The 22534-nt window shown below is 36.4% G+C and overlaps 1 protein-coding gene across 5 annotated transcripts in view; it reads left to right on the forward strand.

Moving 5' to 3' along the window:
• Positions 1-20735, forward strand: part of STXBP4 (syntaxin binding protein 4) — a 170885-nt gene extending 150150 nt beyond the window's left edge. For all 5 annotated transcript variants that reach the window (XM_017538788.2, XM_017538790.2, XM_037742116.1 and 2 more), the window contains 2 exons: positions 4781-4838; positions 20088-20735. In XM_017538788.2, coding sequence (XP_017394277.1) covers positions 4781-4838; positions 20088-20202 — 173 coding nt within the window. In that variant the 3' untranslated portion in view covers positions 20203-20735. The remainder of the gene's footprint in view (positions 1-4780; positions 4839-20087) is intronic.
• Positions 20736-22534: the final 1799 nt, after the last annotated feature.

A 22534-nucleotide genomic window follows, 5' to 3' on the forward strand; every position in this document is an offset into this window, starting at 1 on the left:
AAAAAAAAAAAAAAAAAAAAAAAAAAAAAGCGCTTACACCTTAATGAAGGTTTCCCCTATAGATAATTTTTAAACACCAAACCATAAGCAATGAAGAAAAAGCCGTTCATTTCATTGCTATCTATAACAATGATCTCCTTTTGTATAGCATTGTGTAGTTACATATTATCTGATAAAAGTATTATGCTAACGCCCTAAGCTAGAATGGAGCTGTTATCATCACTACTATATAAATGACAAATCTAATTATATAGAAATTTCAGACTCCATAAGATTATTACTTTCCCATGATTATTCAACTTGCAATTGAAGAACATTACATATGGATTCAGATTTTCTGACTGCAAATCAAGTGAAAATTCCACTTACGAGATGAATGTTATATTCTTTAGCAAAGGCTTATTAATTGTGAGTTAGAGATATCTCCCCCAACACCTCCCTTCCCCACTCCTTCTGCTCTGCTCAGCATGTTGGATGCTAAAAGTTAAACGTATTTGATTTTGTAACAATTCTGTAACACTAACAAATGTTTTTCAAATCCTTCTGGCTCTATTATTATAGTATCTTTATTTAATCAGCTCCCATTGATGTTTATTTAGATTATTTATAATTTTTTGTTTTTACAATGAACAGTCCTGTCAGTAAAGCATATCTATGGGATAAGTTTCTACAAGAAGAACTGCTAGATTAAACTATATGGAGTTCATTCAACATAGTGATGAATGATCTCATGGTGATGAAGAGCCTGGGCTCTTTCCCTTGCTAGCTATATGACCTTGGGAAAGTTATTTAAACTTTCTGTGCCTCATTTCCCTCATTGCTAAAATAGGGATAATAGCAGTACTTCTCATAGATTCTTTGTGAGGATTAAGTGAATTGGTACATGTATGGTGCTTACAACAGTGTCTAGAATCTAACCGCTCAATAAATGTCAACTCATTATTATTGGTGTTGAAAATTTTAGATAGATGTTTACAGGTTTCTCCTCCTAAGTGTATTATACTTGATACTTCCATCAACATGAGAATGACTGTCTCTTCACACCATCAGCGCCGTGTCTTATTAAACTACTTGTTAATCTTTGCTAATCTGATAGATGAACATGGTATCTGATAATAGTTTTTATTTCTCTAATTAAGCATGAAGTTAAACATATTTTCACGTGTTCATTTGTTTCATGTCCTAAATGTTTCATCTTTTGCCTATTTTGTTATTTGTTATTGATCTTACTATTGATTTGTAGAAATTCTTTCTGCATTAGGGGGTTCAGCCTTTGTCTGTGCTATGACTTACTCTTTCATTGTATTCCATACTTTTTTTTATAGAACTTATTCCTATTTTTAATCATGTTCTTATGACGATTTAAAGCTTCATATGATCAAGGGTCATGTCTGTTTATCACTGTATATTAAGCATCTAGCAAAATGCTGAACACATAATAAAGGATCAATAAATGTTTAATGAATGATACATGGGCCAGATATGACAAAGAAAATCTTTGATACATAAATAAACTGAGAAATTAGACAGGAAACTATTTTGTCTGGAAAGCTAATGAGTTTGGTTTTGGATATGTAGAGTTTTAGGTAACAGCCAGTATTCAAAGTTGAATATGTTTAAGACTATTACTTTGGCAAGATACTCATGAAGATTTTGGAGCCATCACTGTGAAGTTGTTGATTCGAAACAGATGATCTCTGATGGAAAGAATGTTATGGGAGGGTTCATAGGCAATACTTCTAATCAAAAACAATTTCAGGTGGTTATAGTCATAACATTTTCAAAACAAATATGAAAAGAAAAAATCGAAGCATTGTATATTTCCAAGTATAAAGATATGGGAAATGTAGGAATATTTTAATAATTGGAACAATAATGATTATTGAAAAGTATTTAGATAATGTTACAGTTATAGCCAAATCACTTATGAAGAAATGAAACCTTTATTCATGGAAAACTGAGTTCATCAATAAGCTTGTGGAAATCATAAGTGCTATTTTTGTATAAGATAGGCTATTTGGCCGGGCGCGGTGGCTCAAGCCTGTAATCCCAGCACTGTTGGAGGCCGAGGCGGGTGGATCACGAGGTCAAGAGATTGGGACCATCCTGGTCAACCTGGTGAAACCCCGTCTCTACTAAAAATACAAAAAATTAGCTGGGCATGGTGGCGCGTGCCTGTAATCCCAGCGACTCAGGAGGCTGGGGCAGGAGAATTGCCTGAACCCGGGAGGCGGAGGTTGCGGTGAGCTGAGATTGCGCCATTGCACTCCAGCCTGGGTAACAAGAGCGAAACTCCGTCTAAAAAAAAAAAAAAAAGAAAGAAAAAAAAGATAGGCTATTTGTGCTTTTTAGGTTTTAATTGGACACAGTAATTGTTTTCTATTACTGAACTATAACTGAGAGATTAATTACTATCAGTTTAGTCTCTAAGTCTGTCTTTTATATAATAGATTATATGAAATCTATATGAAATATAAGAAACTATTCAATCTCCTAAAAAGAAACACTTATTTTCTCAGAACAGAGAACATTTTAAAAAATAAGTTATAAATATTATTTAATATCCAGGGATATCTTTATGGTTGTAGTCATTGAATAACCATTGTGACTTAAATGTCTATGAATTAGTACCTTTATAAGTCTGTTATAAATTTATAATTCTTGCTTAATAATTGTAAGGAAATAATCAAGGCAGAAATTCTATTCTGATGGTACAGGGAATATGGTAATCCAATGTTAATTTCGATTTTCAAATGATCCTATAGATTGAAAGATACTGTCTTGAAAGTGTCCAGTTTTCTTTTTTATTAAAACATATCTGTAACTTAAGAAATTAGAAACAGATACAATTGTACTTGTCAGACAAATTGTTTAGCAGGCAAAAATTGTAGTCACATAACTTCCTACTTTACTTTTAGCTGCCTTTGTCTTATTGATTGGAAATCCTGGCATTGCTGAGCATTTTTGTCATTAAAGCAAAGTTCTTAGATACAGTCATCAGATTCTTCCCTCCAGGTGAGGGGCTTGTCAGTGATGAATGAAGTGATCTATAAAAAAGATGCAGAAAGTGTGAAGGCAGAAAATAAATCTACTTGAACTGGTGCAGCAGAGCAGTTTATCATGGCGCATCTGGCTGAGCACGTGCTGGCAGTGGACACTAGAGGAGACGTGTAGTGAGAGTCACTCAGGGGCCTTTAGGAAGCCAGTGACCTGCTCTCAGAAGTGCTTATTTTCTACTTATAATAGGAACATTTATTCATTAAGAGAGAATAGAAACTCCAAGGTGGCCTGTGTTAGTATACAAAGGAAATAATTACAGAATTTTTGCTCAAGGTCATGTACAACTTGTGGTAAAAGACTGGAAATACACATAATGCAAAGCATATTTCTTGTTTTTCTTAATTAGAAAAAATCATCCTTAGGGTTGCTTCTCAAAGACGGTTCTCAAGAAGCAAATGGTGATAGAGTAAGGTTTTATTTCATTCAAATAGTTACTGTTAAGCCAAGCGCAGTGGCTCACACCAATAATTCTAACACTTTGGAAGGCCAAGGTGGGAGGATCACTTGAGGCCAAGAGTTTGAGTCCAGCTTGGGCAACATAGTGAGACCTGGTCTCTAAAACAAAAAAAAAAAAAAAATTAGGTATGATGGCACATACCTATAGTTCTAGCAACTTGGCAGGCTGAGGAGGGAGAATCACTTGAGCCTAGGAATTCAGAGTTGCAGTGAGCTATGACTGCACTACTGCACTCTTGCCTGGGCAACAGAGAGAAATCCTGTCTCTAAAAACAAACAAAAATAGCTACCATTTCTGCACTTTTGCTCTGCCCCTTGCTGAGACTTAGGGGAAGGAAGTCAATGATTTGTTGTTAAAGCTCAGTTACTTTCCAGAGTACCTAGGCTACCTGAGTTGTGACAAGCCAATGTCAAAGAACTGATCCAAAAGGTGAATTAAAATCCTTAGCTGTACCTGGATGGAACAGAGGAGCAGAAACCACTGTGTTCTAGGAAAGTACCCCACAAAATCAGAATGTAAGAGAATGTGGCTGCCTCAACTTGGGGCTGTTCTTTTTGGTATGATGAGGGGCAAAATGTACTCATTACAGAAATATGGCCAAATATTGCTTGCTTACGTCAATCCACATCTCTTTATAGCTAACTATTCTCAATCCCATTACAGAAATGGAAGCTAAGTTTAGCAAATTGTTTGGCCGTTTATGTTTAGTGCATACAATTTTTAATTAACAAAGTAAAATGCCACAATCCATTGTAAATCACTTTGCTAAACTTTCAAACTTAATAAGGAATTTTGTCTTGTCCAAAAGCTACTTTCAAACCCCTGCTGATCTGGCACTCATGTCTGATTCCCTGTGGAGCTGAGTGAAAGAATGTAAAGGGAGCCAATTAAAGAAACTTTGAGCCAGAATAGACAAGCAGAGGCCATCTTGTCCATCCTTCTGCCTTCAGGCAAAAACCATCCGCTGCAACACAAATTTTTGCTTGAATCCTGCTGACAAAAATGCTCACCACATGTAAATGACAAGTCATAATCCAGTTATTGCAACTAAAGCAGATTGTTAACTGCTCAAGACTTATTTATTGTGTTCTAAAGATGCTGAGTATGAAAGCTCATCTGAATTGTCTTAATTCCCTTTCTAGAAAATTATTTTGTACAAGAAATGTGCTCAAATAATTGTAAAGATGGGGGAGGTTTGTGTCCAGGAAATAAAGTTATCTTTATCATCTTATTAAATATATTTTTGGTTTCCTTTCACTGTAGGTTTACCTTATGGGTGGGAGGAAGCTTACACAGCAGATGGAATCAAGTACTTCATCAAGTAAGTACAAGCATCTCAACCAAGTAAGCAATTTTCTTCACATCTGGAGAGAACCTGGAAGTTGCAGAATAATCAGTAAAACTAAGAAACCTTCTTGGAGGTTACAAAAATTAGTAACAAGAAATGAAGCCTCACCATTTTCATTTCATGTGATTTAAATGCTAATATCAGATATCATTTGGTGGAAAAAACCTGGTAATAATTTCAAGGGAAACATGAAAAAATTGGAACAGGATCATCATTTGAACTTAAATGCTGGCTGCCTGCACTTGCTGGCTAACAGTATTAATGTTTATGAAAAGTTAATACCTAACAAAAATATCCATTTTGTATATCATTAAAAATTCTTAACAATAATACTAATAATCAACATTTTTAATGCTTTACAATGCACACAATTCATTCTGCAACTATTTTTTTGAGCATTTGCTGTTTGCCAGGCAGTGTTCGACGCCGTGGAGATATAGTGGTAAAATATAGAGACTGGTTTCTTGATAGCATAGAATTTACATAACAGAGAGGAAAAACAGACAGTAAATGACTTGAGATAAATAAGACAGTATATGAACAAACCTTACCTCAGTGGATTCTCAGAACAACCTCTTGAGGTATGTGTACCTTATCATTTTTTTCTATTTTATAGATTAAGAAAATAAGAGCCTTCAGTAGTTACCAAAAAATCTATCACTACTTAATTACCAGCCAGAACTAGAATCAAGGTCTTCTGACCCCAGTAATCTACTACTATACTAGTGTGTCATTGATAAAGACCCATCCTTGAAAGCCTGAACAGGGATACATTTCCTAGATGCTGAACTGATTAGTTTTACCCTGGACAAAGCACTGTGATATACTTCTACCATTACCTGAAAATTCCTTTTATGTCAGAATTGACATTATGAGAGCACAAAAGGGAATCCCAACAGACTCCTAAGATCCCAAAAGACTCCTTTGTGTGTCCTTTTAGCAAAGTATACTTGGTATGCATTTTGGAAGGAAAAGGGAGACAATATGCAAATATTTTACGAAACAATATCCAGATTTTAGATTTTCACGTCCTGTGACTTTACACAATTCCTAAATTTCTCCTAATCTCAGATTTCACATCATATAATGAGGGGATTATTACCTACTTTATAAAGTTGTTTAATGTGAAGCACCTAGCATGGAACTTGAAACTCAGTAGATATTCAATAAAAAGCCATCATGAATTTACAATGTGGAGAAACGAACGTGGAGGGGGAAAAAAAATCCTAAACAATCAAGTGACCATTGAAAACATTTAGATTTCAAAAGCTTCATATTTGAAAAAGTTTAGGGAAAAACTAGAGATAAACCTGGCAAAGTGTTTTAATGCTGAATTTTTTTCTTGCAATCTCTAGCAAAAAGTGATTAATCAAGCAAAGGTGTTGTTTATTACATGTGAAAGAAAAAGGAGCTTTTGGCACAGGGGACCCAGGAATTCCATGAAGATTACATTTAGTACCACACTCTTTACTTCCAGAATCAGACCTCTTCTGAAAGGGGCTCTTTCATATGCCGGGTTCATTATGTTTAGTTTCTGGAAGATTTGAATCACTGTACTGTAGGAATGGAAGGAAAATGAAAAAAATACATTCAAATCTGTGATGAATTTCTTTCTTTTTGATATTAACTTTGTAATTTATAAAGGAAAAGATGAGGGCATGAGCATTTACTGAGGAGTAGCTTGTGCTTAATAGCCAGGAATATGCTAAGTGTATTTCTCTATGTATTATGTCATTTAATGCTCTCAACAGTATGGAAAGTAGGTGTTGCTGGGCTCCTGTTGGAATGGAATTATGATGGTGGTGAGCTGCATCTTGCCCCTAGCCATGCCTTTCTCCTAGAAGATCCCCAAAAGAAATGCATGATTAAAAGAAAGAAAATTAGCATTCATTTTTAACTGGGGTTCTGCGTTTAGAGGCCTTTGAAAAATGTCAGTAAATGAGTCTAGACCCTGTGGGGAACTCCTTTACCTAAACTCAGCTGTCTGTCAGTATATCCTAACCCAGAGATGAATGTCAAAATCTAACTAGTGCCTGAAGAGAAAAGAATACTAGTGGCACAGTTACCCTAAACATATAAGACAGCAGGAACAAGAGATGGCCAACCAGAGAGTTGGTTTGTCTCCTTACACTGCTTCCCAGCTAGCTTAAGCCACTGTTCTCTGCAGACTGGAAATGGCCTTGGGCTGGACTCCCACTATAAGAGAGAACAGCGTCCTGGAAGGGGAGAAAAAAGAGAATCAATAAGCCCTTTGGCTGCCCTGAGAACTAACTCAGTGTCTGTGAAAAAAACAGAAGGATGCTACATTTATCCTATCCCCATTCCTTCACTCAGAAAATATACCCCCAAGGGGTGTGTTTTGGAAGTTGACCAATTTTTTTTCTTTGACATTAGTCTTGACACATAAGGAAAACAGAAAAAGAGATGATAAGATGTCTTACCATTTCATTAGGAGAAACTGTTAAAGAGGCTATATTTGTCAAGATCACACAGTAGTAAAATTGCAGAGCCAAGATTCAGATCCAGAGTTGTCTGGCCCCTGTACACACGTGCACGCACACACACACACACACACCCCCATGCCACACCACCTCCATATCCTTAAGTTAATATAGTATGCTAACGTGTAACAAGAAAGACACTTTAAAAGATCTCAATTTAGGAAGAGCTGTATACTTTATTTTAAAACAGCAGAATAGAAACTTGATTGTAAGAGTAAGACGTTGTCTTCCAGAGATTAAAAAAGTCAAACAGTAGAAATAAGAAAATCTAACAATATACCATTGCTTCTTTTACTCAGCCTCATGAAGGAATGGGGTGCTTGGCATGAGTTGGATTTTTTTCTTGGAACTTAACCCTATTGAAGCACCAAAACTTATTTTAGTTTAACTGTTTTTGATGAAAGTCTTACTTTAATATATGTAACACACATCCCCGATTTCCTATACAGAGGCCAGTGAACAAAATCCTTGTGAACATCCATCATTATACACAATACAGCGACTTCTACAGGGGATATTAAGCTGTATAAGACAAAGTAGAGACATAGCTGTCATCTCTTGCTGGTCTCAGTGTCCCTGTTCCTCCCTCATGCCCATTCTATTTTGCCCCCTCTCCACAAGCCACCTTCTTTCCCAGCTTTGTATTTGAAGAGGACAGGATGTTAGATAATGAGGCTAATTTGAACTGCTCGTAAATAGCCCTTGAATGTGGTTCTGCAGGAGTGCTTATGTAAGTCAAGGATGATACGTAAGTTCTGTTGCAGGTGGATTTGATTATAAGAAGGCCATCTGGTATCTGGGAAAGAAGAACATGGGCTTTGGACTTGGAGAAACTTTAATTAAATGACAGTGTCTACACAAAATAGCTGAACAAAATAGCTAAACCTTAGGCACATTTATTTAACCTCTCTGGGCTTAATTTCTACATTTATAAAATGGAAAGTATATCAGCACTTCTTAGGGTTTCTGTCCAGAATGAATGAGCTTGTGTATGTAAAGGGCCTATCATAGCACCTGGCCCAAATTAGATACTTTCAACAAAGGTTAGCCCTTTTCACTCCCTCTCCTTGCTTTCACATTTTGGTGGGAGATTCTTCATGGTTCATAACTGCATTCAACTAGATGATGTTGCCAGGTAAGTAAAGTTTGCATTTGCAGACATCTACTATATGTCTTTTTTGGAACTATTTAGTTTTGGGTTTTGATTTGTTTTTGTTTTGTTTTAATCTTCATTGTCTTACTACCCCAACAAAAATTTTGAGTCTGTATAGCTTGTGTTAGCTTTTGAGGTAAGTGATTCGTTTACCATATAGTTGATACTTTGAAGGCAAGAAATAGTAAGTAATGGACTCAGATCACTGCTCTCTCACCTCTACTTGAAAATAGTGACTGAAATCACCCTCCCAAAACACTGAAAGAGATGATGGTCTCTATATATATATATATATAGTCTCTTCCCTGAAATTGGCATCTGTCACTGCCTTCCCAGAAATTGAATTGTTACATCTGATGGAAGCCAAGCCTCTGGCAAGGGAATAACTGTCACTGGTGTCCTAAGAATGTCCAGATGAACATAGTCCTCATTGAATATTCCTGCCCATCAACATGTCCATCACACATATATTAATACTTTGTCATCTACTTGAATTCTGATGCAATAGAAGAAAGCATTTTACCTAGGATGAACAAATTTAATCAGCGATGGCATTGCTACAGCCAATGTTTCATAGAATTAATAAACATATATATCTGTGTGTGTGTATGTGTATGTGTGTGTGTGTGTGTGTATGTTTGTGTGTGTGTGTGTTTGGGTACCAATGTGTATATGCATATATGCATGTGGGCAGAGCATGCTCATTTGCCTTATATATATGTAAAAAGGAAAATACATTATTTTTATATAGTTTAAAAATGTATCTGTGCATTCTAGGAAATTTTTTCTTATTTTCTCCTTAAACAGAGAGTTGCAACATTCTTAAATTTAATAACAAACTGTCCATGATCTTGAGGGTGCTATAATGAAATTATCTGATTAACTTGATTCATTTTTCTACCCAACTTCTTATCTTTTACCCTTTGAAGTTATATTCTGTTACAGATTTATAGTAGCCTTTGGTATGATTCTATTTAAAAGTTCACATGCTTTATACATACTATGTAATGTAACAAAGTTATTATGAGTTATCAAGTTTGTAGTAAAACTGAATTTATGACAAATTAGACATAGCTGCAAATTGCTTTTTTGTATTCTTTTATCTTTCTGTTGAAAGATTCAGATTCACTGTGATTAATGATCATACTTAATTAACTCTATATCTGCATAATAAATTTCTCCAAAATTTTAGCTTAAACCAATGTGTATTTTCTTACCCAGTTTTAGAGCATTGTGAATCCAGGAGTGGCTTCACTTGATTTTTCTGGCTCTCTCACTTTCTCTCTGGGTCTCTCATGAAGTTGTAGTCACTCTGTTAGCTAGGGTTGGGACTTCAAGAGTGGCTTAGTGAGCTGGCTGGAATATTTGTTCCAAGCTCACTCGTGAGGCTATTGGCAGGAGGCTTCACTTCTTCATCATATCATGAACACATGCGGCTACTCACAATTATGGGAGCTGGCTTCCCTTGAAGTAAGGGGCAAAAGGGACAGGGAGAGAAAGACAGAAGCTAAAGTGTCTTTTATAACCAATGTCAAAGTGACTGATCTACCATCATTTCTGCTATATGACCAACCCTCGTTCAGTGTAAGAGGCACCTGCCTAAGAGTATGAATACCAGTAGGTAGGGATCACTGGGAACCATCTTTGAGGATCCCTATCAGATGCTGCTTCACAGTATATGTAAAATATGTGTTTCATATGACTTATATAAATAATACAAAATTGTCTATGTCAGTTACTTGCTTTGAATATTCATTTATACCAGCAGTTCCCAACCTTTTTGACACCAGGAACCCATTTTGTAGAAGATAATTTTTTCATGGACCAAGGGGCAGGGGGATGATTTTGGGATGAAACTGTTCCACCTCAATCATCAGGCATTAGATTCTTATAAGACGCACGCAACCTCGATCCCTTGCGTATGAAGTTCACAATAGGGTTTGCACTCCTAATGCCACCACTGACCTGACAAGAGGCAGAGTTCAGACAGTAGTACTCGGTTGCCCACAGCTCACCTCCTGCTGTGCAGCTGACTCCTAACAGGCCATGGACCGCTAGAAGTCCATGACCCAGGGGTTGGGGAGCCCTGAATTATCTGTGGCCCAGGAGTTGTGGGCCCCTGAATTATACTGTTAGTGATTTTTCAAATACGTATAATCATTTGCTTTTAAGTTACTCAGATTTGGCGTATAATTCTCCACGCATTCATTTGGGTTGATATGCCTTTGTATCAGATCCTAAAATCTTAGATGTTGTTCCTCATGTTATAAATTCCATTCTTTATCACATAGGCAGTATTAGAACATTACAGATGCATGTCAGTAGAACCTAGAAAGTCTATGTGTTTGAATAAGATAAAAGTTTCTGTCTAAAACAGAGAAGGGAAATCAATTTTAACTCGTGCCAGCTCTGTTGATAATAGCTGTCTCAAGTATTATTTTGAGAAGAATTCTGAGGATGTATTCAACTTCACTGATGTATACCTTGATCAACTGGAGATGTCTGCTATGGGTTTAGAGGGAGAAGTGGTGTATAGGACACATGCCACATCTTTGCAATCTTGTTCTTCTAGAGCATATTGCTAGCGCATGACAGGAACTCTGCCATGATGAACAGTAATGATGCAACTATTAGGTTGCAATAATAAAATAAACAATGAGAACACCCCTACCTCCAATTTCTTACTCGATGTTCAGTATGGAAGAGCTTTGTTTTTATGACTCTACAGCATAACTAATTTCCAGTAGGCATGATTTCTCTCCAGTCAAAGTTCATTAATGCCCTGAAACCATTGCCTGTTTTTTGGGTAAGAGAGCCAGTTAGGTTGTTTTCAAGTAGGGAAGAATGGCTCATAATCTATGAGTGAATAAATTTTATCATTGTCTGCCTATGGTATTAGTTAAAAGCTTTAGTTACATTGTGTCATCTCATTTATAAACAAAGGAAAACACAAAAGAGAAGAATTTTAGATTATCATTTCTTAGGCCTTAACTTTATTTGGTAAGTAGAGCCTATCTTAGGTAATTCTAATACAATTAGAAATTAGAGAGATTAGAAAGGGGAGAGTGGAGAGGAAGGAATGTTTCTGAATTAGAAATTTAAAAGGTACTATTTTAGTTTGTTCTAAATCCTTTACAGTTATTATTATTATTTTTTGAGATGAATTCTCACTCTGTCACCTGGCTGGAGTGCAATGGTGTGGTCTTGGCTCACTGCAACCTTCACCTCCCAGGCTGAAGGGATTCTCCTGCCTCAGCCCCCTGAGTAGCTGGGATTACAAGCACCTGCCATCACACCCAGCTAATTTTTGTATTTTTAGTAGAGATGGGGTTTCACTGTGTTGGCCAGGCTGGATATGAACTCCTGATCTCAGGTGATCCGCCCACCTCAGCCTCCCAAAGTGCTGGGATTACAGGCGTGAGCCACAGCGCCCGTTTTATTTTAGCTTTTAGTGGATACTGCCTAACACCCTCCTTCTGAAGATCTCATTAACATCAGGGCTTTGATTCATTTTCTGTGAATGAGGATATTTCTACTGACAAACTAGTAAGATCTAAGGCTCACTGGATGAGGTGTCAGGGCAATTTCTATGCAACTGACTTCAGACTAGATAAGGAGAATGTGTGTAGGCTCCTCACTATCTTTTACATATATAAGAATTCTGGGCATTTTATTCTTAATGAGGCTACAATGAAGAAAACAACAGAGGACTTAAAGGACGAAATATGGACCTTTTTAATATTTTACCCCCAAACACTTCTTAGCTATGAATGAGTTGTAAGGTATTGAAATCACTAGATTGGACTTTAAAGCTGTAACCTTCTATGTGGCCACTGGTTTAGAGTATTCATTACCTAGCACAAGGCCTGGTATTTGTAGGGATGATAAATATTTATCCAGTGAATTCTGTTGTTGGCAGTCTGTGGAAGCAACTGATAGGGAAAAAAAAAAAGGCTTTAGTATCAGACAGAGCTAGGTTGTAATGTTTATGCCACCACTTTTAAGTATGACCTTGGTAGTGGTAAGTTATTTCAATACTCTCTATCCTCTATTATCATACAAAAACAAGGATAATCATTTCTATCTATCTCCCCAGATTGTTTTGAGAATTGAATGAAATTTGGGGTTAAATGCACCTAGCAAAATACCTTGCACATAATGAGTGCTTAACAGCTGTTAGTTCCCCTTCTTTCTTATTTTATACTATTGCTATTTGCCAATGGAGGAGTTTAAAATGACAGTGTTTACACAACTACAGATAGAAACCAGTAGCCAAAACCTACACTTATGCCACTCTGGCCAGTCAAAAGCGCTGTGATAGGAGCAGAGACTTTGCATTGATCATGAGCCTGAGACAGCTTGCTCAGGATTTTCTATAAATACCTACAAAGATATGCGGGAATATAAGGTACTGTGTGAGAAATTGTCATGAAATGAAATACCAGGCAACTGGCTTGGGTTATTCAGAATGAAAAAGCCCACTAAAATAAAAAGAACATCTAGATCTAAATATTCAGCATCAAAGCCTTTTATTACCCTCATTTAACCGATGACAGGTGTAACGTAAGCACGTAGCATGTTTTTTAGCATTTAATTGAGATATTTAAATTCTTTGGGGTTTCATAAAGTACTTTGGAAACTCATAACCTTTCTGAGGGTTAATACTTTTATTTGGAAGATGTATAATTTTCCTTGCTACCAGGACGCTTTATTTAGATTTACTAATGAATACTTTCTGTCAAACACTTTCCCTTCCAAATTTGGTTGCTATATTAGTCTGCTAGGGCTGCCATAACAAACCCATACATGTGGCTTAAACAACAGAAATTTATTTTCTCACAGAAGTCCAAGATCAAAGTGCCATCAGTGTTGATTTCCAGTGAGACTCTCTTCCTGGCTTCTAGATGCCTACCTCTGGCTGTGTCATTACCTGGCCTCTTCTCTTTGTACACCCAGAGAGAGAGATCTCTGGTGTCTCTTCTTACAAGTACACCAGTTCCATGAGACCAGTGTCCTGCCAGCCCCGTGACCTCGTCTAACCCTAATTATCTCCATAGAGATCCAATCTTCAAATACAGCTATGCTGGGGATTCAGGATTCAACATATGAATTTAGGAGGGACGTAGTTCAGTCCATATAGTTGTTTCTCCCAAAAATTACTTTTCGTGAGGTCTCTAGCAACTTTTGTTCTTCATTCAGTAGATTATATCCATTATAGTCTCATATATATATATAATTTTTCATGCTAAGCATTTAGCAAGTTTTAGGCAAATTGCAAGAGTTGATCCCAATCAGTGCGTTTTCCATGAGGTCCTAGTCTTAGGGGAAGAAGCAGCTTAAGGGAAGGAAAAAAGAGTAGGCAGAATAGTGGCCCTCAAAAATGTTCACATCCTAATCCCCAGCACCTGTGAGTGTGAATATGCTAGGTCGCATGGTAAAGAAGCATTAAGGTTGCAGGTAGAATTAAGGTTGCTAATCAACGAACCTTAAAATAGGAGGTTTATTCTGGATTATCCAAACGAGTCCAATTACATGAGTCCTTAACAATGGAAGAGGGAGGCAGAAGAAGAGAGTCAGATATGACAGTGGAAGCAGAATCCAGGATATGTTATCTTGCTGGCTTTCAAGTTGGGAGCCATAAGCCAAGGAATGTGAGTGCCCTCGAAAAGCAGAGAAGCAAATTCACCCCTAGAGCCTCCAGAACAGTAGGCCTATGTGGGACTTCTGAATTACACAAGTTTAAGATAGTAAATTTGTATTGCTTTATGCCATTTAATTTGTAGAAATTTGTTACTCCAGTAGAAAATGATTACAGAGAATTAGAGGTAAAGGAGAGAGGATAGGGGTCACACTACTGTGTGACCTTGGACAGGGCTTTGATATTCTGAGCCTCAGTTTCATCAGTTGTAAAAACTGTAGAGAAAAATAAGGTTTGTGAGATTTATATGAAAACCAAATCGGGAAATTGGTATCAAAGAACGTTGTAAAGTACAAAATGCTTACCTGATGTTAAAGTCTTACTCAGCTGCCACATACCTGAACATCTGTATCAGATGAATGATCTCAATATTAAGAGGGCCAGAGATCTTTTTTGATCACGTTTGCACTTTGTTACTTAGCATTGGTATTAAGCAGGTACCTCTATGAAAATCTCCATCCTTCGACTGGGTATCTGATGTCTAGAAACATGGCTTTGGCTGCATTCTCATCATTTCAGAGGTGAAAAAAATCTAATAATTCATTGTATAGGTATCAACATAAGTAGGACATGTTCTTTGTATTTTGTTTGTTTGTTTGTTTTGTGTGTCCCATTATGATCAAAAACAGCATCAATTTTTGAGTTACCCAGGGCTGTAATCTGTCACTACAGAGTTGTTTACTTCTTTGAAAAATTAATTATATTGGCTTTGTACCTGGCGTGTTTTAGCCCTATACTGCAATCCAGCCTGTGGATATTATTTGAAAAAATAAAATTAATATTTTACTTACTTTTTCTTCAGGAATTTTCTCTTCAGGGTTTATCTTTTGTAAGTCTAGTGACAATTTTTTCCAATGTTCATATTAATATGATACAATAGCTTTAGATTCCTATAATATGCTTTGATATCTCTGACCTATTTTTTAATTAATTGGAATATAAGATTTTAAAAGACAAATGATTTTAATAGAAATTACCATAAATATATAATAAAATAAAATTTGTCCTCTAGACTGTAAAGATTTGAATAAGATCCTGCTAATACTTGATCAGAGCCTCGCTGGATTTCCAAATGCCTAATTACAAAATGCCCAAAGTGTTCCGTGATATTTACAAAGTTCACTAATGAGAAATATTCATTTTGATTTTAGGGGCATATTTTCAAAGTTATGTAAGAGGATACTCCTTATATACCAGTGGGAACAAAATGCCTGCAACTTTCGCTTAAACATATTTTAGAATAGATACTACCTATTATTAATCTGTAATTATTCTCATAACCAGTGTTTAGATAAGATTATATGCTGCTTTATCATGGTTTGGTTACTTTTTAATAATCTTATTGACAAGGTTCATCTGCATTTCTACCTTCTAATTTGTTTTCAATTGGAATTAGTTTTTAAATATAAATTTTTTATCATCATTACTACTTGCAGTTTATGGCCAGTTGTAAAATTTTCCAGTGATTCAAAGTTGCTGGTGCCTGAAACAAATTATATTAACATATAGTTACTTATTTGTCTTTGTTTTCTAGTTTATGTAAATACTATATACATATGATTATCACCCCTCCCCCAAAAATGACACTGGAAGTTAATTACTTTTGGCTCTTTATTCCACAGCTTTGTCTTAAACATAATAAAATAGTACATGTAAATTCACAATGATGTATAAATAGTGCCATCTATGATGGAGGATTAACAAAAGAATGTCTTTCATCATCACAGATGGTTGTAAGAATGAATTTCTACAGAACAAGTGCCCTTTTTATCTTTAAACCACTTTATGTTTAACAGGTTGTCGTAATTTTTATTTTGAAAGAAAATATTTTGCTCCTTTAGCTAGGAGGTAAGAAACATAAGGAGGGTAATTATAATGAGATTTAAATAATTCACTTACATTTCTATGCCAATAAAATAAAGCATGTTCTCTTAGGATTTTTAATAAGCTCTAAAATGTGTCTTTCAGTTTACTAATATTATTTTTTAAAACACACAATACTGTTATCTTCCCAAATCAGCTATTATTGTTTCCCAACAACAAATTTGGCAACCATTCAGAGGCAAATGGTATTATGCTTTTTAGATTTTTAAATATATCTGAAGTGCTGTTGACTGCTCTCCAAATCAGGTCAGATGCACTGTCTCTTCAGCAGCATTTGCCAGAGGTACTGTATGTTCAAATGGAAAATTTTCATGTTTCATAGTAAGCTTCATTTATTTTCTAAACCTCTAAATTTTTTATACTAAGTAGCAACATCTCCCTTTATGAACCATGGGATCTTTATTAATTAAACAGAGTCAACAGGGCTGACTTATTCTCTCTCTTATCAGCTGAATTACCAAGCACACAAATCACAGAGGAAATATTTTTAATACTAGAATGTTCTCCAAGCCGGTAAATCTGGGATTATCTCATCATACCGATTATGTCAAAGCTCTTTAGCCACAGTGCTCACTATGACATAAAATTGAATGGTATACACACAAATGGCCCTCTTCCAGCCTCATAGGAAGAATTCCAAATTTTTCTTACAATAATCAGAAATCCCTAATTATCAATAAAACTAGCTATGATTATTTATTGTATAACTCCTCTCTGCCAGGCACTTTACATGCATTACTTGAGTTTCACAAGCATTGTGTCCCATTGGTTCTGGACATTTTTAACAAAGACCCAGGTCTGCAATGTGTGTTTGAAGCACAGAATATATCTCTCTGTTACTTTAGTTTTATTTCTTCTAGTAAGTAGCTGTTCTAATTGCATATTTGACGCTTAGGTGTGTGCATGTGTGTTTTTAGTCATGTACAAAAAGCATATTGTGAAGACAAGATTAATCAAGTTATAAGGTTAATCAAATTTTATGATGTAACTTTTATATTTGGAGTAGATCAGATGTTCATTTGTTAATTAAAAAGTGCTTAATAAAAGTTACTGGCAAGGATGACCATCTGGTAGAACTTTCTGATATTCACCATTCAGAGTCTATAACTACATTTTTTTCTTAGACATTTTCCTTTTGATTATTTTAAGTTAGCAATTTAATGGAATGTTCATATATGGACAGATGTAATATTTCAAGCACGAGAATATGATTTATAAAAAGTCAAATAGCAAAGCATACTACCTGAACTTACCCTCAGGTAATTGCTCCTGTTTTTCCTCCTTCCCATCTCCTCCAACTATAGAACTTTATACTACAGAGAGAGAGGAATTAAAATGATTTAAATTATAGTCTCTTCTTTGGACGAATATATTATAAATGTGCTGATAAACATTAAGGTATTAATATATATACCAATATTTTAAAATAAGCAAAGCTGTCTCACCAAGCTTTTTCCTTTTAGTTTTAAACATGTAGTTTGTACCCAGCGATGTGTCCTCATTTCACCTTGCAGTGGCATTCCAGCCCTCTCATGTTACACTCATTAGTATTTCTTTAAAACCACTTTCAAGTTAGGCAGCTTTCCAGCTTTATAAAGGCCTTGAAATGAAGTTAACCTGCGCCGAATCAAATGCTTTAGTAAATTTGGCCTCCATAATAAGAAATTCCATTAAACCATTTTAAAGAGATATTAGTAATGTGGATTATTGTCAAAAGAATAATGATTCTTTGTACACTAAACCACACTCTAAGCTTTTGAAACTATGAAGATGCCTGGGCCTTGTTACTTTCACCTTGATTCTTAAAGAACTTGAACCCTTTTTATGCCATCATAAAACCGCTAGTAATCTTCTTTCATGAAAAGATACACTTTTAATATTTAAACAGAGGAGCTGAACAATTTGTGTGTGGGGGATGTACAAAATATATATATAGGATTGAAAACAAACCAAACCAATAATAACAGTGGAACTTACCATTTGTACTATCTAACATTTTCAGTATTGTAATCAGTGGCAAATAAAGTGAATGCATTTTTGTGATAGTTCCCAACTTGTGTTCTATGGAAGATTAGCCCTGTGTTTGTCAACAGAGATAAGTTACTTTGAGTAATATTACATAGTCTTGGAGACTCATATAGCACAATTACCATGTTAAAGTTCTCTGGGAAATCCTGTAGTAAAGAAACCTATTCAATTTTGTCAAACTATTTGACCATAGAATTATATTCTTCACATAATATTGATTAACTGATTGGTTGATTGAGACTGGGTCTTGTTCTGTAACCCAGGATGGAGGACAGAGTGTAGTGGATCATACCTCACTGCAGCCTCAAACTTCTGGAGTTCAAACAGTCCTCCCATATCAGCCTCCCAAGTCAGTCACTGGGATTATAGGCATGAGCCACTGTGCAAGGCTATTCTTTAAGTAACATTTATTTAAAACTCTTGGTAACATCTTTTGGAAAATGTTACTTTATAATGTAGGCAGTACTTTCAGATTCACAATCTTAAGCCATCTTTTTAAGTACTGGCCTTCAAATGCACTTGATCTAAGACACGATGCTGCTTCTGAGGTTGAGTTTGGGTAGGACGAAGGCTAGGGAAACTGATCTAGTATTGAAGAAGGAGTGGGGTAAACCAGGGCTAGAAAGAGTGTCCAAGGAGAAAAAACAAGTCCTTGTCCTAATTTGTGCACTCAGGAATTGGGAAGATGGTGGTGGATTTAGGAGATTCATCCAGCCAAAGGTTGGGAGTAGAATGCTAGGTGTAAGAAATACCATGACCCGGTTAAAAGCATGATTTTGTGATGTGTCACCACTTTCTAGACATACCTAATATCTTTTATACTTCTTTTCTCATCTCTGTTTGTGTTATTTCTCTGAAACACTTTTTCAGCATGCTGGTCATTTGTTCTGAGAACATGTTAGGCCCCATAAAATCAGAGATAAGAAACATAGTTCCTGCCCTAAGGAGCTTCATATGTAGTAGGAAGGCCTAAAAGCAAATTAGCATTTATAATTTAATGTAATAAGAGATAAGACCATGGGCACAGATTGGAAGATTCTTAAGGGATGTTTGTTTTTTTAGAATTAATGAGTTAACTTCTCATGGGAAAGGATTATGGAAAAGAAGAAGTTATTGTTGGCCGAGTGCAGTGGCTTACCCCAGTAATCCCAGCACTTTGGGAGGTTGAGGTGGGTGGATAACTTAAGGCCAGGCATTCTAGAGCAGCCTGGCCAACATGGCAAAAACCCGTCTCTACTAAAAATACAAAAAATTAGCCGGGTGTGGTGATGTGCACCTTTAGTCCTAGCTGCTTGGTAGGCTGAGGCACAAGAATTGCTTGAACCCCAGGGGACAAAGGTTACAGTGAGCTGAGAGCATGCCACTGCACCCCAGCTTAGGTGACAGAGCAGGACTCTGTCTTTAAAAAAAAAAAAAAAAAAAAGATATGTTGAGGCAACTAAAAAAACCAAAGTATTTCATAGTAAAGTATGTGTTTTGTCCAGAAGGCATTGAATGTTTAGCAAGTGAGTAACAGTGTATGATTTGTCACTTAGAAAGTTCTTTGGCTGGAGTAGAGAATGAATTACAAAGAACTAAAGCAGAGGCAGAGAGGCAAACTATTTCAGTGACCCAGCCTATTTCACTGAAAAAGGAGAACAAGAAACAGATTCCAGAGATGTTACAGCAAGGCAATCATTGGACTTGCTGACTGACTGAATGTCAGACCCTGAAAGGAGAGGCGTTAGAGATGCTGCATTCACCTGCATTCGTTTTTAACCAAAGAAGAAAGAAAGAAATGGCTTTTGTAGAACCTTAAAATGTGTCTATGACTTATTAAAACTATTGGATCTACTTCTAACTGCTTCCTATCACAGGGACTTTACTACGGTAGAAGCAATGTCACCAGGATCAGTACTTGCATGGATGAGTAGAAAGCCAGTCTTTAGGATTCTAATTGCATTCTTGTTCTTCTCAAGTCATGTAACACAGACTACATCCTGGATCCATCCTGTGATGAGTGTCCTGAATCTGTCTCGCTCAGAGGAGAATGAAGAGGATTGCTCTAGAGAACTCCCCAACCAGAAAAGTTGATGGTTTTCCTTAGGAAGTGGAGTTCCATGGTCATCTGGCATCTCAGTCTACATGGACGACGTGAGCAGAGACACATAACATCCAATTCTGAGATGCAACAGCCTAAAATAGGAGTGAAGCATACACTACTTGTTGAAGGGTAAAATAGAGTCTCTGGACTTTGGATATTTTTGTAAAACTTTTGATATTTCTGTATACATTTTAAAAAAACAATCGCCACTACAGTAGTTCTTTGAGAATAATCTAGTCATATTTTTTGAAATCACATAATTAGACTTTATAATATATATACTTTTTCTTATATAATTAGATCTTTCTTTGTAATTTCATATGTAGTTCTTCATAAGGTCTTGACATACTGAAAAAGTATATGAACATAATGAAACACCTCATTAATTTGATAATTCATTAACCTTTTATATTCATCTATTAGGAAAGTGATCTTAGCAGGCTTTTTGGAATTTGAGGATCACATTTAGACATCTGATGGGCTAATGAATACAGCTTATATCTTTATTGAGCTTTCTAATTTACCAAATGCTTTGCAGACCTCATTTTATTTAAACCATACAACATGCCTGTGAGGCTGATCTGGTGGGTATGTTTATTCTTGTTTTTCAGTAGGGAAGTAGCAGTTCAGAGAGAGGAAGCTCCCTGTCCGAGCACTGAGACCCACTCCTAAGTATTCTGATTCCACGTCCAGTCCCATTCCCCCAACACCCTGCTGTCCCCACAGAGGGAGGTCACAGCCCATCATGCAGGGCACTGTGATTGTGTTGATGCAGCTGGCTCCACAGCTGTGCATTCCACAGAGATTCAGAAGGCACCTCTTCAGTCAAACATGGCCCCTCTATAACCTTACTATTCTTCTCCTATAAACCTTTCCCCTTTCTCAGCACCCAAGCCCCCAATAAGTAGGCAAGCTGCATTGTTATATTGTTTCAACAGGCTTCTTTCAGCAGTTCATGTTTTTCTAAAGTCAGAGATGTGGTTTGCCCTGCTTAGGTTGCCCTTCCCAGAGCAATGGTTTGAGGGGAGCTAATGAGAAAAGAGATATCTTTTAAAACACTGCTGTTCTACTTGAAACAAGATGGAAGCCTAAAGCCCAAGTCAAGCAGCAACCAGCACTGCCGTGCAGTCCTAGAACTCCTTAGAACATAGTGTAAGAACCATCCATTGTAAGCATTTTATAGATGAGTAAATTGAGATCCTAGTCTCCTAGTCTACTGAATTTCATATGGTATATAATACAGATTTATGTGGTAAAGATATATATACATCGTGCTCAACTATACCTTCCTGAATACACTTAGGATTTATTATTTATGTCTTGAGTAATAATATAAAGTCAACTCCAGACTGATAGGTAGTCATTAGCCATAAAAAATGTTTCAGGATGGCTAGAGAAGACTTGTGTTTTGCCTGATAGCCATTTGAGGGTTAGGAAGCTTCAGGGAGAAAAGTATCGAGAGAAGCTCAAGAGGGAGCTATTTCCTTGCACCACCACCCCCCGCCGCCAGAGGTGAATGAGGTATATGGTAGCCTCTGTAATTGTGAATGTGCAAACTTTTTGTTGTTGTCAAATTAATGGTATGAAATTTTTCTCCCCCTGCTTGGAGAATGTTCTAATTTGTTTCTAGTGAGCAAAACAAAGGAGGTGTTTGAGTCACTTGAAATCAGAGTACTCAGGCACCAGCCCACCGGCAGTGACACCTCATCTTTTCACTGCTGTTTTATACCACTTGCCTCCCTGTTTCTGTCGAATTCCTGGTGAAAAAGGCCTGAACAATTATAATGATATTATTTATTGAGTATTTTGTGCCATACACTGTGATGAGCAGTTTGCATATATTTATTTATAATATTTTTAAAACCATTCCATGAAATAGAAACTGTAATTATTCCCATTTCTAAAAGAATAAACTTAGGTTTAGAGAGTTAGTAATTTTTGCTGAAGGATCACAAAGCACCTACGTGTAGAAGCTAGGGTTCAAGGCAGATCTGTGAGTCCACAACCTGTTCTCTAAACCACTATGCAGAGTTGCTTAGATTTATTGTCCGTGGGTACATTTTATACAAAGGCAGGTTCTATTTCAGTGCCATAAGGAACTTTCTAGTAGTTAAAGCTGATAAGGAAAGAATTCCCCAGGAGAAAATGGAAGCACTGGTTTTAGTCAATCTAAATTTTTTATTTGGGGGATGTTGCTGAGGAGGTTCAGTGTGTGAATAGACTGGACCAGTTGGCCACCCTCTCAGATTCCCTCTTCATAAAGCTTCTGTGACCTCTACACCAACAGGTAGATGCCATAAGAGATGCTCAAAGAAGAACCAT

This window comes from Cebus imitator, unplaced genomic scaffold (genome assembly GCF_001604975.1).
Source record: "Cebus imitator isolate Cc_AM_T3 unplaced genomic scaffold, Cebus_imitator-1.0 Scaffold115, whole genome shotgun sequence".
Classification (NCBI taxonomy): domain Eukaryota; kingdom Metazoa; phylum Chordata; class Mammalia; order Primates; family Cebidae; genus Cebus; species Cebus imitator.